General features: G+C 46.7%; 1 protein-coding gene across 1 annotated transcript in view; it reads left to right on the top strand.

The window, feature by feature from the left end:
* The window catches only part of GLG1 (golgi glycoprotein 1), a 185,874-nt gene extending 179,679 nt beyond the window's left edge, over window positions 1-6,195 (top strand). The window contains exons 24-27 of the mRNA XM_007940357.2: window positions 303-423; window positions 2,853-2,959; window positions 4,974-5,137; window positions 6,165-6,195. Coding sequence (XP_007938548.1) covers window positions 303-423; window positions 2,853-2,959; window positions 4,974-5,137; window positions 6,165-6,195 — 423 coding nt within the window. The remainder of the gene's footprint in view (window positions 1-302; window positions 424-2,852; window positions 2,960-4,973; window positions 5,138-6,164) is intronic.
* The last annotated feature ends 6,505 nt before the right edge of the window (window positions 6,196-12,700 follow it).

The following is a 12,700-nucleotide window of genomic DNA, read 5'->3' as shown; positions in this document are numbered from 1 at the left end:
ATACCAGGAACCCAAATAGGGTCTTAAAGTCACTAAAGGGTAAAAATGATCTCATCTTTTTATCCGCTGATTTACTTAGCAAACAGCTTTGCATGCACTGGATTTCTAAGAAGAAATTATTTATTAAATCAGATGCTACTGCCTTCTTTGCATCATTACCACATTACTCCCTATGCCACAGTACTCTCTGTTGTTAACCTTCAACTTTCCCTCCTTGATTTTGTTTATATGAAGTACTTTCAGGCACCAGATTCGATGCATTTGCTCCATACAAGCTCTCTTCACTGGTCTTCCCTTCCTAGGAGGTGCTAAACATGCTGAAGGAAAGCAAAGCAGACATCTTCGTGGACCCAGTTCTTCATACAGCTTGTGCCCTGGACATCAAACACCACTGTGCAGCCATCACCCCCGGCCGAGGGCGTCGTAAGTCATTCTCAACTCAGTTCTGTGTTCACTCTGTCTGAACTATTTTGGAAGGAATCAAAACTTCCTTTTAGGTATCACTTGCAGCTACTTCATTCTGTAGCTGCAGTTCAACCACAGAGTCCCTTGCAAACCTCGATGATACTGGGACTAGGCCAGTGTGGCAAAATTAACTTAGAAAATAGTGTTCCAGTTACCTAGTGCCACTCTGCCCAGAATATACCACAAATGGAATGCCTTGAGCAAACAGGAGTTAATTCTCTTACAATTTGGAGGCTTTAAGTCCGAGTTCAAAGTTCCAGGCTCTAGGAGCTATGTGAAAGACCCTCAACCCTGGGCGTCAGCTCTGCCTCTTACTCCCGGCCCACTGAAGCTAGAGGCATCACTTCGCTCAGGCAGCTACTGGCTGCTGAGGCTAACAAGTCCAAGGTTGAAAAATAAAATGGCACAGTCCCAGTGTTACCAAACCACACAGCAGGCCATTAATTCAAGTCCATTTAAGTCCCAAGCTTGGCAGAGCATGGGAGGCTGCTGAACAGTGACACAGCTACATGCAAGGTCCAAGCGTGCCAAGGCTTCTCCTTATATACAGGAAGCAGACCACATCCCTAAAGCAGTTACTCAGCTTCTCATAGTAGATTCCACCATGGAGTTGATTACCAGTCTCATCATGGGGAATACTACATCCAGCTACCCAGCCATTATACCAGGCCCATCCAAGTTGACACTGAAACTGAACTAACACAATTCTACCCCTTGTCAACTTGGCACTTGTACAGATCTTTTCAGTGAGTGTTATCTGTACAGATCTTCTTCACTGGGTGACTCCAGTCCCCTAGTTACTGAATGGTGACCTCACGCCCTTGGCCTGGCGGGCTCCGTTCCTCTACCTCTTGGACGTGGCATCCGGCCTCCTCACTCTTAGGCAGCGGCTTGACTCCATCCCACTAGCTCACATGAACAAGCAGCCCCACACTCCAGAACCAAGTTGGTAAAGATCTTGCTCTTTGAAACCTAGGGGGCTGTGGTGATTCCTCCCCTAAAGGCCATGGTCCTACCCTTGAGGCTGAGGTGGTTCTTCTTCCTGTTTCCTTGGTCTCTCCGCTTCTACTGATTAATGAAAAAGGCAACCCACTCCGCAGGAAATCTTTTGCTGCAAAAAGCTTTCTTGCTCCGTGGGCCAGCCAACCTTCTACTCTATTTCATGCCAGTCTTTTCTACCAATTCATGTCTGAAGGCAACCTACTCTGCCAGGAAGCTGCCTACCCAGTGGTACTCGGCTTTCTTCTCTGTGGGTTGGTAAGCCTATTGGCTGTTTAATGCCGGTCTCTGGGCTCTACTACTGCCCTGTCTCATGCCGCATGCTGGGGTCTCTCTGCCAGTGTCTTGGGTCACAGATGCCCTCCACTCCTGTTTGCATATTTTAGGTACCTGTCAGAGCAGCACCCCACTCTCGATACCAAATGTGTTAGGCTGTGTTCTCTAGAGAAGCAAAATCAGTAAAGATTATATATACATAGAGAGAAAAGAGAAATTTATCTTAGGTAAATGGCTCACATACTTATAAAAGATGGCAAGTCCCAAATTCTTGGATCAGACATCAAGCTGGAAGCTTTTCCTGACTCATGCAGCTGCAGGGGCTGACGAGCTCAAGATTGGTAGGCGGTCTACCGGCTGTTGCCTCCCAATAAATGACAAATCCAAGTTCTCTAGGCCAAATGGTGGATTGTTCGTTCACAGACAGTTGTAGGCAGCACAATAAGATCCCAATCCACAGAAGAGTGTCTCTTTTCTTAGGATGTCCATAAATATATTGGAAGTAGGCCACACCCCTAGGGAAACTCCATTTCTATAGATTGGCTGTTCCAAACATATACATCCAGTCCCATCATGGAAATAACCCACATCACAATTGCTTAAAGCATACAGAATTGTGGTCCAGCCAAGTTGACACACAGCTCCAAATAGTCCTGCAGGTTTGAACTATCCTAACCAGGACTAGAGCTACAGATTTGATGGAGGAGAGGGAGTTGTCAGTTATTTATTAGGGAAGCAAAAGTTAAGCTATCACCATGGTCTTCATTTCCCCTTTCCCAAACTAGAACAGCATCATCAGCTTACCCAGACTGGACTCCATAAGCAGGTTCTTTGTGAGGTTGGGACCCAGGGCAGCTATAAATGTTGTATCTGAGCCAGGTATACCCAATAAAAATCAAAGAAGTTTTAAGAGGGACTCTGGACAGCCAGCCCTGGAAGGTAAGTACCATTCCTTTCCCTGCTGGATCTTGGGTCAGGTTTCTTGGGATGAGTAACTTTATTTAGCCAACAGATCTGAATTCTCTGGTGCTCAGATGCTCTGCTTCTCTGCCTTTCAGGAGTTTGTCTGTTCTGAAGTTTCAGACCCACTGCTTGTCCCTTTCTTTCCACAGAAATGTCCTGCCTCATGGAGGCCCTGGAGGACAAGCGGGTGAGGTTGCAACCTGAGTGCAAAAAACGCCTCAACGACCGGATTGAAATGTGGAGTTATGCGGCAAAGGTAATAACCCTGAATGTCTCCTAAAGTGGCCAGTCACTTCACAATACTGGACTGGTTGGTATTGTCCTTATTGTCAGACTGGCAGTAAGTATATTTGAAAAATGTGTCTGTGTACTTTTTCTCTAAAACTCTTTGTCCATGAGTCTGGAGCCCCATCTCCTTTTACACTGAGGTCACATCTGCCACGCTCTGCCCAGGCCACTGCTTTTGGTCGCCCAGACCTAAAGAGAAGGCAGACCTCAGGCCCGTGGGAAAAGAAAGATTCCGCCTCTCCTCTCTTGTGGCTTCTATTTTTCATCTCACAGAGTCTTTGGGAAAAGAATATGTTCTATATAGTGGGACCTATCTAGGAGCTCTGGTAGCATAGTGCCTAAGGCATTTGACTGCTAACCAGAAGGCTGGCAGTTCAAACCCACCGGCCACTCTTCGGAAGGAAGGTTGGGCAATCTACTTCTGTAGTGATAGCGCCTCCATAACCCATGGAGAGGTCGGTATGAGTCAGGTCTGACTCGATGACACATAACAACAACAACAACAACAATCAGGAGGAGACTATGTGTATGAGGCAGCCTTCAGCCTGGAACATGGAGAGTAATAGAAATGATGGCCCATGGTACCTTTGGGAATGTGTGTGGTACCAGACAGATTTAGAGGAATTTTTCCTACAAAAATTCAGTCTCAATGAGAAGAATAGTAACAGTTCGCATATATACATTGTTTTATAGTTTGATGAATGCATTACTTCATTTGGACTTTGAAGTAATCCTTTGAGGCAAGTGAAAGGATTTTCCTCATTTTAAAGTGGAGCAAACTGACTTGAGAGGTATGATTGGTTTGAGGCTCGTCAGTGAAAAGGTCATGTTTCTAGATCCATGCAGTTGTGTCACCCCACACTGGGGTAGACTTTTCCAGTGCCCTTAGGTGCAGAGAATGACCATGGGACTGGCCTTTTCTTCCTGGTCAATTCATTCTGTCACCCATATGCTTGACAGTCAAGGGAAATAAGGCACAAAGGGAAGGGATCATAACTGTCACAGTGGCAAGCACTTCCTCTTCTCCCAAGGGAAAAGAGGCAACTTGGAAGCCCTGCTTGGATTAGACAGCAGAAACCCCACATTCATTCGTTCATTCTTCACTGGTTTCCACTCCTTTGAATTGCTTAACACTGCTTCAGACTGCTTGTTTGGTGTTGGCAAGTGTTGGTGCTCAGATTGAACTGATCTCAAACCTCCGCTACTGCTCCATGTACGTGGGCTGAGCGTGGAAGGCATGCAGTCTTCTCGGGCCAGCCCTTCTGACACCCAGGCTAACGTGACACTGTACTGACTCAGAAGAACAGGTCTGTGTGCACCTGGGGACCCTTTGGTCCGAAGTGTCCATAGCAGGCTATTGTGAGGGCTATTTGAGAAACCAGTGAGGAGAAAGACTGCTTAGACTGAAGCGTCCAGGTTGGGTAAGTTTAAGTATATTCGGTCCTTGTAAGTCATGTTTGTAAATTATTACTGATATGGGGGAATGCTCGTCATATAATGCCGAGTGGAAAGTGCCAGAATATAGAACTAATAACATACAACGCAACCTCAACTTGTTGGTTTGTATTTAAAAATTGAAGATATGAAGAAAAGTCAATGTATAGCTCTGGCTTTCTGCAAGTCACTTAGCCCCTCAGGCCTCTGGGTCTTCGTATGTAATGTGGGAGTAATGAAGCTTGCTTGCTAGGATTGCTGAGGACTGCATGAGTGAAAGCACACCAAGCCCTTTGTATGGGGCCATGGTGATTGCTGTGATGGAACTGTTGGGTGACTGCACCTTTGTGTGTTTTTTGTGGTGGGCATGTACAGATTTATGATCATGAAAGACAGTTGTAGCTCTGTATTTGATTTTCTTGTTCCCCTCCCTTCCTCCTCAAAAGAAGGAACATCAGTTGAGCTAGGAATTGAAGGTGGCAAGTTAATCCAGGCGCTGCCGCCAGCCCAGTTATCCCTCAGGGTGATGTTGCTCCATGTCTTTCCAGGTGGCCCCAGCAGATGGCTTCTCTGATCTTGCCATGCAAGTGATGACATCTCCATCAAAGAACTACATTCTCTCTGTGATCAGTGGAAGCATCTGCATATTGTTCCTGATCGGCCTGATGTGCGGACGTATCACCAAGCGAGTGACACGGGAACTCAAGGACAGGTAGAGCCACCTTGACCACCAAAGGACCTACCTGTCCAGTGTCGTTTGTACAGCCCTCCTGTATAGAGTACCTATTCACCTCACTCTTCTAAGAGGTGACAACACCACCCATGTTAGAACAGCAGCAGGTATCCACTACATTGTCCCAACTCAGACGTCACCCATGTCCATGATGTCCTCCTTGTTCTCAGCCATTTGTGCATCAGCAGCTGGCCACTTTGGTTATTGCCTTTGCTGGCAAACTTTGGTTTACCTGCCTGTAGACAAGTCTCTCTCATACCAACGGAACTACCAGTACTTCCAGAACCAACTCACCTGACCTGCAACTCAAATGATTTAAAAAAAAAAAAAAAAAAACACCCAAAAAGGGAAAGCAATTTTTAAAGAAAGAAAAAAATGTATATAGGAACACATCTCCTCCAGGCTTGATTTGGGTGATGGGGTTATTTCTTCTGTGCAGCTGTGTCAAGTGAAGGCAGGACTTTAGAGGGAAAGCACACTACCCAGTATGCTCTAAGTATGTCTTGTTCATTTCTCTAAAGCACCTTTGGGCTGTGTCAGGTCATGGACATCACCCAGGAGTGGGAAAACCAGCCTGCTCTTGGTCCTGTTTTCTTCTGCTAAAACAGTAACGCCTTCAGTTCCCACCCTAGGAGAGCCACTTCCGGTCAAGACCTCAAGGCCATGGTCTTTCTATGTATTCCTCACCACATTGAAGCACAGCATGAACCTCCCCAGGCCAGGGGCAAATGGACTGGGGAGAGGATCAAAAGTTATGAAACTAATCAGTCCATGTATCTACACTAACAGGCTGTATTCTGATTCTCCAGGTAGCAGGATCCCAGTAATCTCCTCCAGGAGAGTGGAGGAGGGGTTGACCCTGCTGAGACAGCTGTTCTTCCAGAAGTCCTCCACTTCACTATGAGGCATTGACTGGGAGAAAGGGTTCCTTTGACACGGGGGTGGAGGGAAAGGCAGGGCAGGGAGTAGGAGCCAAGGGTTCCATTTGCTCTCTTTTATTTTTCAGACTGAAGTGCAGGTCAGAGACAATGGCATAGTCTCAGGGTGTGGCTGGCAGTACCACATGACCTTTCTGCAGGCTCAAGGCAAGCTTCCAAGACCAGCTCCTTTATGCCTTTAAGTGGAGAGGGTGTGGAAAGTGATTACATTTAACGATGGAGGGTTTTCTCCATTTTTTTTCTTTCTATCTGTTTGGTGTGTACACCCACTCCTTTAGGCATTGGTTAAATGCCTTTCCAGAACCTGAGCTTTGTAGAAGCCATATTCCTGGCCTTCTTCCTCTGTCCCCCAGTATGGAGATGACAGATTCGGGGTATGAAGAGCAAGCAGTCCAGGAGTTACGGTTTGATCCTGGCACACCTTTGGTTGAATTTGTGGCGTGAAGTCACAGTGACTGCATACGAGGGCAGCATGTACAGTAGGAGATATATTTATATAATATATTTTATTAACCTGTTAGATGTCCACAAAGTATTATAAATCACGTGCCTAGAGCTGTCCACATAGACCATTCATGGTGCCCTTCCTTCCCCTGCCTCACCTTCGCCATTGGCCACCTTTGCTGTGATATCTAAAGCAACATTTGTCTTCCCTGAAATGTGTTCAAATTCAAGGTGGAAGTGTGTCAGTTTGTGGATCAGATGATCCAGATTACTCCATGTCTCACCTGACTGACATACAGTTGAATACTGTGGTTTTCTTTTTCCTTCTACCTTTCCTGGAGGCAGTGTGTTCCAGAAGCCAGCTGTATATCCCCCATGCTTAGAGTAATACAAGTCACCAAGGGGAGCTGCTAAGCTGCTTGGTCCCTCAGCACTACTCTCAGGGCCCTCCTAATTCTCAGCAACTGTTTCGGGATTCTTCAATCTCATAAAACTTGAAACTCTTGGAGTATGTGCTGTATACCCTCCCACCACCACTGCTGGACTGAACTGAGCTGGTCCAGATCTTCCCTCTCCAGGGGCTCCCATGTGGGTGGTCTTGAGACTTTGGATCAAGAACTGGGAATGTTATCTAAACACAGGCCCTCTGACATGGTTTACAGGACAGGATTAGTGTTCGCCACTTGACACGGGTGGAGGGTGCCATCCTCCATCTCTGCTGTCTCCCAGTGGATGTGTGAAACATTCCTGTAGTTCTAACATGTCTCAATAGTTCTGTCCTTTTTTAAGTGAGAGATTACGTGAGTTGTCTGCAGCTGATTTGGAAGTTTGAAAAGGAGTTAAGTTTGTGAAATATTTGTCACCTGTAGGAATGGTCAGAATAGAAGGGATAATTCTGCCATTATCTTAACTGCTTGTGGCAAGAGAGAATTTCACCAGCCTACGGGAATAGTTCATGTAAAAGTCCCCAAGCAGCACCTGAGCAGGTGTTCTAAATGCAAGGGACGCAGCACCATCTGAACTGGTAGGCCAACAACATCCATTCTGTACTTCACTTGGCACAACAAAGTGGGTTTGGCGCCACCTCTGGTTACTGGCCTCATAGGTCAGTCTAGGGAATCAACTAGTTGAGAACTAGTCAAGAAGAAAGCAAGACCTGAGTGTAGGAGCCGGTGATGGACTTCAGCCTTTAACTCTTCTCCTGAGGTCTAGCCCATGAACAGTAATTTAAGTAGCAAGTAGGATATTTTTGCCAAGGCCAAGTGATTCCTCAAAGCTTCAGGCACTTGCTGATAATGACCGTTTGCCCCATCAGTAACTGTTGTCTGGACTCCAGACACTATGGTATGGGAAATCCAAAATCTGGGCAAAATGTCAAGAATAAGACTAGCAGCTTTTCCGCAAACAGAGCTGCTCACACACAACGGTGGCTCTGGGAGTGAGACCTTTACCTTGGTGTACTGCAGCCTTGCTACTGCTGCTGTCCCAAGAGAACTCTGCCCACAAGAGGCACCAAAATGGGAGCCACCCCAAAGGCTTGGGTTTGCTAGGGTGGGAAAGTCCCTTCTCCGTTCCCTGGAGACCCTCTGGCTATCACTCTCAGTCATAGCCCCATTTCTGTGGATCCAGTCAACTTGTTCCAAGCTAGTGCAGCCGTAGAAACTAGGAGGTTTTGGGGTGACCGATGAAGTAGAGTTCAGTGAGCAGGTTGTGACTAGAATCCCTTGCAGGCCTTTGACTGCCTCATGAACTTAGTCTTCTGGGGAACTCACTAGTAGTAGCTCAAAGGGACAGGAGTGGGGGAACACTGTTGTTTCCTGGAGATGCAGCAGAAAATTACTGTCACGTCATTTCTTCCTGTCTCCTGCAGTCACCTAATAGAAGAATTCAATGGCAAAGTGGCCTATTATAGCATCCATAATAGACACATTGGAAAGGGAGTTCATGTGGCTGACTTCCCACCACCTTCCAAGAGAAATTGTTGTTACATGCCATCGAGTCAGTTCCAATTTGTAGCAACCCTCTGTACAACACAATCAAACGCCACCTGGCCCTGTGCTAGCCTCACAATCATTGCCGCGTTCGAGCCCATTTTTCCAGCCAGTGTATCAATCTGTCTTGTTGAGGGTTTTCCTCTTTTTGAGAAGTACCCTATTCTTACATATCCAGACTTCTGGAAATGTCTCCCATCCTCCTTAGTCCAGGTTTCTGGTCCTACCTTTATCGCAAGGATCCCCACCATGGGAGTCATCCAGGGAAGAGTAAATTGCTTCTTGGGGCCTCATTTCTTAGCTAGTTTCAAACTCTCTGACAAAAGGCCTCCCCTTCTCATTCCCTCTCCACCAAGAAAAATAAACATTTGCTACGTGTAACTTATTCTAAGTGAGCAGATTTGGACAAGGAAACTGGAATAGGACTCTGGGAAGTCAGCCAACCCAGCCACACAAGCTTGGCACAGTCAGCCTAAATTTGGCCCATGGCATCAGACTATGGCTGTTTGGTTTGTTTGTTAAATAGGGTTCTGAAACATGTAGAGAAGGTTTTTTTGTTTATTTTTTATCATGGATGTTGTTAATATTTAACTGTAGAACAGAATCACAGAGCTGCAGTCAGGGTATTAGAGTTCAAGGGTCGGACACAGTGACACAGTAGTAGTCTGCTTAGTAAGGAAATTCTCTATTTCTCAAATGCCAACTTCTGAAACACTAGTTTCAATTACTCAGTTTTTATGCAGATGCCTATATTTGGGATCACTGCAGATTTTTGACAGTAGGGATCTCATTTCATTTTTTTGTTGTTGGCTGATTCAGTTATAATTAAAGGTAACATAGCAGGGCCTCATCCTCCCTGCCCCCCAGCAGAAGTTGCTAAGGATGGAGCAGTTCTACGTACTCACTGCAAACTGCAATGGGATGGAGCCGGAGAATGGGAAACGCAGCCATCTGGTAGACACTAGTTACTGCAGTAAACCTGGGAGACATGTGCACAGGCCTCCTGGGTTTCACAGTAGCACTTTGACCAGATTTTCCAGCACAAGGAGAATCTGGGCACGTCCTCCATTAGTGACGCCAGATGGGGATGGGGTCTGTCTTGCAAGGGGCCTGCAGAGATGGGTCCTGGCCAGTGGACTCTCGGGCTTGCAGCAGTGCTTCTCAAGCCTCTGGCTCTTTGATGTGTGTGCATTTTGCCCATATTTCAGATTCCTATGAATTTGAAAGAGTTCAAAATGCTCCATTTTCTCTCTCGCCATTTGGACGGCACCTAGGGACTTTTATGAAATACAGCATTCTAATGCTGAGTTTCTCCTGGGTTTTGTGAAGGGACACATCTCTCCTGCCTCTTGCCCTCTTCACCATTAGTCTCTGATTTCCAGAGGACCTGGACCAGAGGATCTGATGTTCTGGCATCTGTCTCATCTGCCTTTAGCTGACTGTCCCTGTAACTACACTCCCTCCTCTTTCTTGGACCTCCTGGGACCAGAGTCACATTAGGGCAAATCCCCCTTCCTACCCACACCTCAGACAACAAATAAGTCATTAGCAGACTCTCCCAAGCCATCTGGTGAGATCAAGGACTGTTTCTTACTGGACTACAAAGGTGGGACTGGCTACTCAAGAGCTGGTGGTGAAAGGATCCTGAAAGGTTGTGTCTTCGCCCTCCTTCCCCATCCCCATCACCCACCATGATGCACAGTAGGTGTTGGGAGGTGCGCAGTGAGGAAATCTTCCTGGGCAAGGAAAAGTTGAGACAGTGCCTCTATATTCTGCTCTTTGGCCTGCCTCCCCACCCACCCCCCATCAAGAAGATTGCTGTCTGGGCCCCAGGGCCCAGCAGGGTGCTAGGCCAGACAGGCCAGGTGGTTTAAGCAGGTCACAGGCCAGACCGCAGTAGCTGGATGCAGTGCCAACGGGCTTCCTGAGTGGCTTCTCCCAGCACAGTGTCCCGGTTCAGTTCAAGTGGGAACACAGACTGCACAGCAAATGCTGTGAGCGCTTAGGCCTTTAACTTCTTTTTTTTTTTTAAGAAAGCAAAAAGTAAAATTAACAAACCTCTTTTGTAAATGGTTTTCCTTTCTATGTACAAAATTCTGGCAGTTCCTTGTTTTTACATGTTCATGCTGTGTAATTTTGAGATGTTACTGAAATTCTGAACATAATGTGCATTTTTTTTCTGTACAGATGAAATGGGAGAATTTAATAAAGAGTTTGCAGGTTTTTACTTGTTAAATCTTCTCTCTGGTGACTGGGAGGAATCTCCAACCTCCTGCTCTGCTTGTAGAAGTTTATGAAGCTGTAAGAATTGACTGTGAACTTGCCTACTGTTCTCAAAACCTTGCTAATAATGTTTTTGGTCTTCTTAAGTCAAACAGGTAGGACCATAGGTTGAAGAAAGGGGCCCTCAGCCCCCTTGTTTTCTGTATGCTAGTGGCAGAGCTGGAAGTTGAATCTGAAGTTCTCCAACTCTAACTGTTGATAATGGTGTGGGGGCAGCATCTGGCCTCTAACTTTACAGGTGGGTGAAGGATCAAGATCAGCAGCCCACGGCTGCTTCCTATGAGGCAAAGGTAAGACATGCCTCCAGCCTCCAATCTGGTTACCAGTTCTGACACCACCTGTCCCTTCCATGGCACTCTCTCTTTCTCTTGTGAGTTCAGTAATCGGTTGAAATAGCCACACACATCTCACAGACAATACTTACAATTATGGGGTTTACTAGGGAAGAAACAGCTTACAATTCAAGATTGGCAGTGCTCAGAATACAGCTTTTCGATCAGGGCAACCTCCCCTCAGAAGTGGCCAAAGGCAGCTCGCTCTCTGCCCCTTGGCCTGGCCTCTAACTTCCTACAGCAAGTGTTACAGAGTTCTTTTAGTTTTGCCGATAAATGCCGGAGGGACTCCACTCTATCAGCAAGCTTCCTGCCTGAAGGCACTCAGCTTTCTTAGTCCGTGGGCCAGGAAGCCCACTCCTCTGTCTTGTGCCAGTCTCTTGGTTCTGCTGCTTCTGTTTCTCTGCCACTGCTTGTCACCATATCTGGTGTCACAGCTGTCTCCTGGATCTAGGAGGTTGGCTCTTCTTTCTTGATGGTAGTGAGATTTCCCCTCCCTCCTCCTTACCTCTAGGATGACTCATTGTAAGCCTAGCAAGATGGCAAAACTGACCAGTCCATTAGGGTTTCATACACCTTGTTAGTATGCTTCCACCCCTACAAGGGTGCCTTGCACCTTCATTGTTAATAAGCTCTCCAATCTCTTTGGTGAGCCACAAGCACCTCACATGTGCACAGCCCCGCCCAGTCATCTGGAGAGAGTCACAAAGACCATGACTAGAAGAGCCATACCAAGCCATCACTGCACAACACTAAGGCTCATGTGCCCAGAATGATTCATGTCACCAGGTTCCCTCCTGGTAAGAGCTCTTGCCAGGAACCTCCTTGTTGTAGACGATCCATGGATGCTGGGCTTGCGAGCAGCACCTGGGCTCTATTGGCCATCAAGGCCTAGACTGGGCTGTCTCTGATTTCAGTGCCCTCACTCCCCTTTTTTAGTCTTCTCCTCCCCATTCCAACAGCCCAGTTCCTGGGGTCACCTTTGCTGTGACACCCTCCCTGAGCCTTTTCTTCCACTCTGAGCAAAGCTAATTTGCATCTGGTGTTAAAAATTAATAGCTTAAGGAATTTTCTTGTTAACAGGGATTTCATAAATAATGTCTACTATGGTTCAAGAAATAGGATACAAAAGGCAGCAATCACCTCGGTTTCTTGTCTGAACTCACTTCAGCGATCACTTAGGAGGTGGTGGTGGTGCTTGGTTTCCATTCAGTTGATTCCAATGCATGACGACCTGGTGTAGAACTTCTCCATAGAGTTTTCTTTTGCAGACAGATCACCAGAGACACCGCTGGGTGTGTTTGAACTGCCAGCTTTCTGGCTAGTAGTTGAGTGCTTAACCACTTGTGCCGCCCAAGGACTCCTTATGCAGTGGTAGCCCTTTTTGTGAATATAGGCTGGGAGAAGGTGAAGAGTCAGAGGAAAGGAGGAAGAGGAACTTGAGCCTTCTGAGTTCCAGCTGCAAAAACGTCCTGGGAAGCTTTTGGCGGTCGTCAGCTCCTGAGTGTGAGGAATTGGTACCATATGCCCTTGAGAGTTGTGGAAAGGCCACCT

Source organism: Orycteropus afer, unplaced genomic scaffold, assembly GCF_000298275.1.
Source record: "Orycteropus afer afer isolate SDZICR_OR568_19922 unplaced genomic scaffold, OryAfe1.0 scaffold00067, whole genome shotgun sequence".
In the NCBI taxonomy this organism is placed as follows: Eukaryota; Metazoa; Chordata; class Mammalia; order Tubulidentata; family Orycteropodidae; genus Orycteropus; species Orycteropus afer.
The sequence above is the reverse complement of the archived record's forward strand: the minus strand, read 5'-3'. Positions and strand labels throughout refer to the sequence as shown.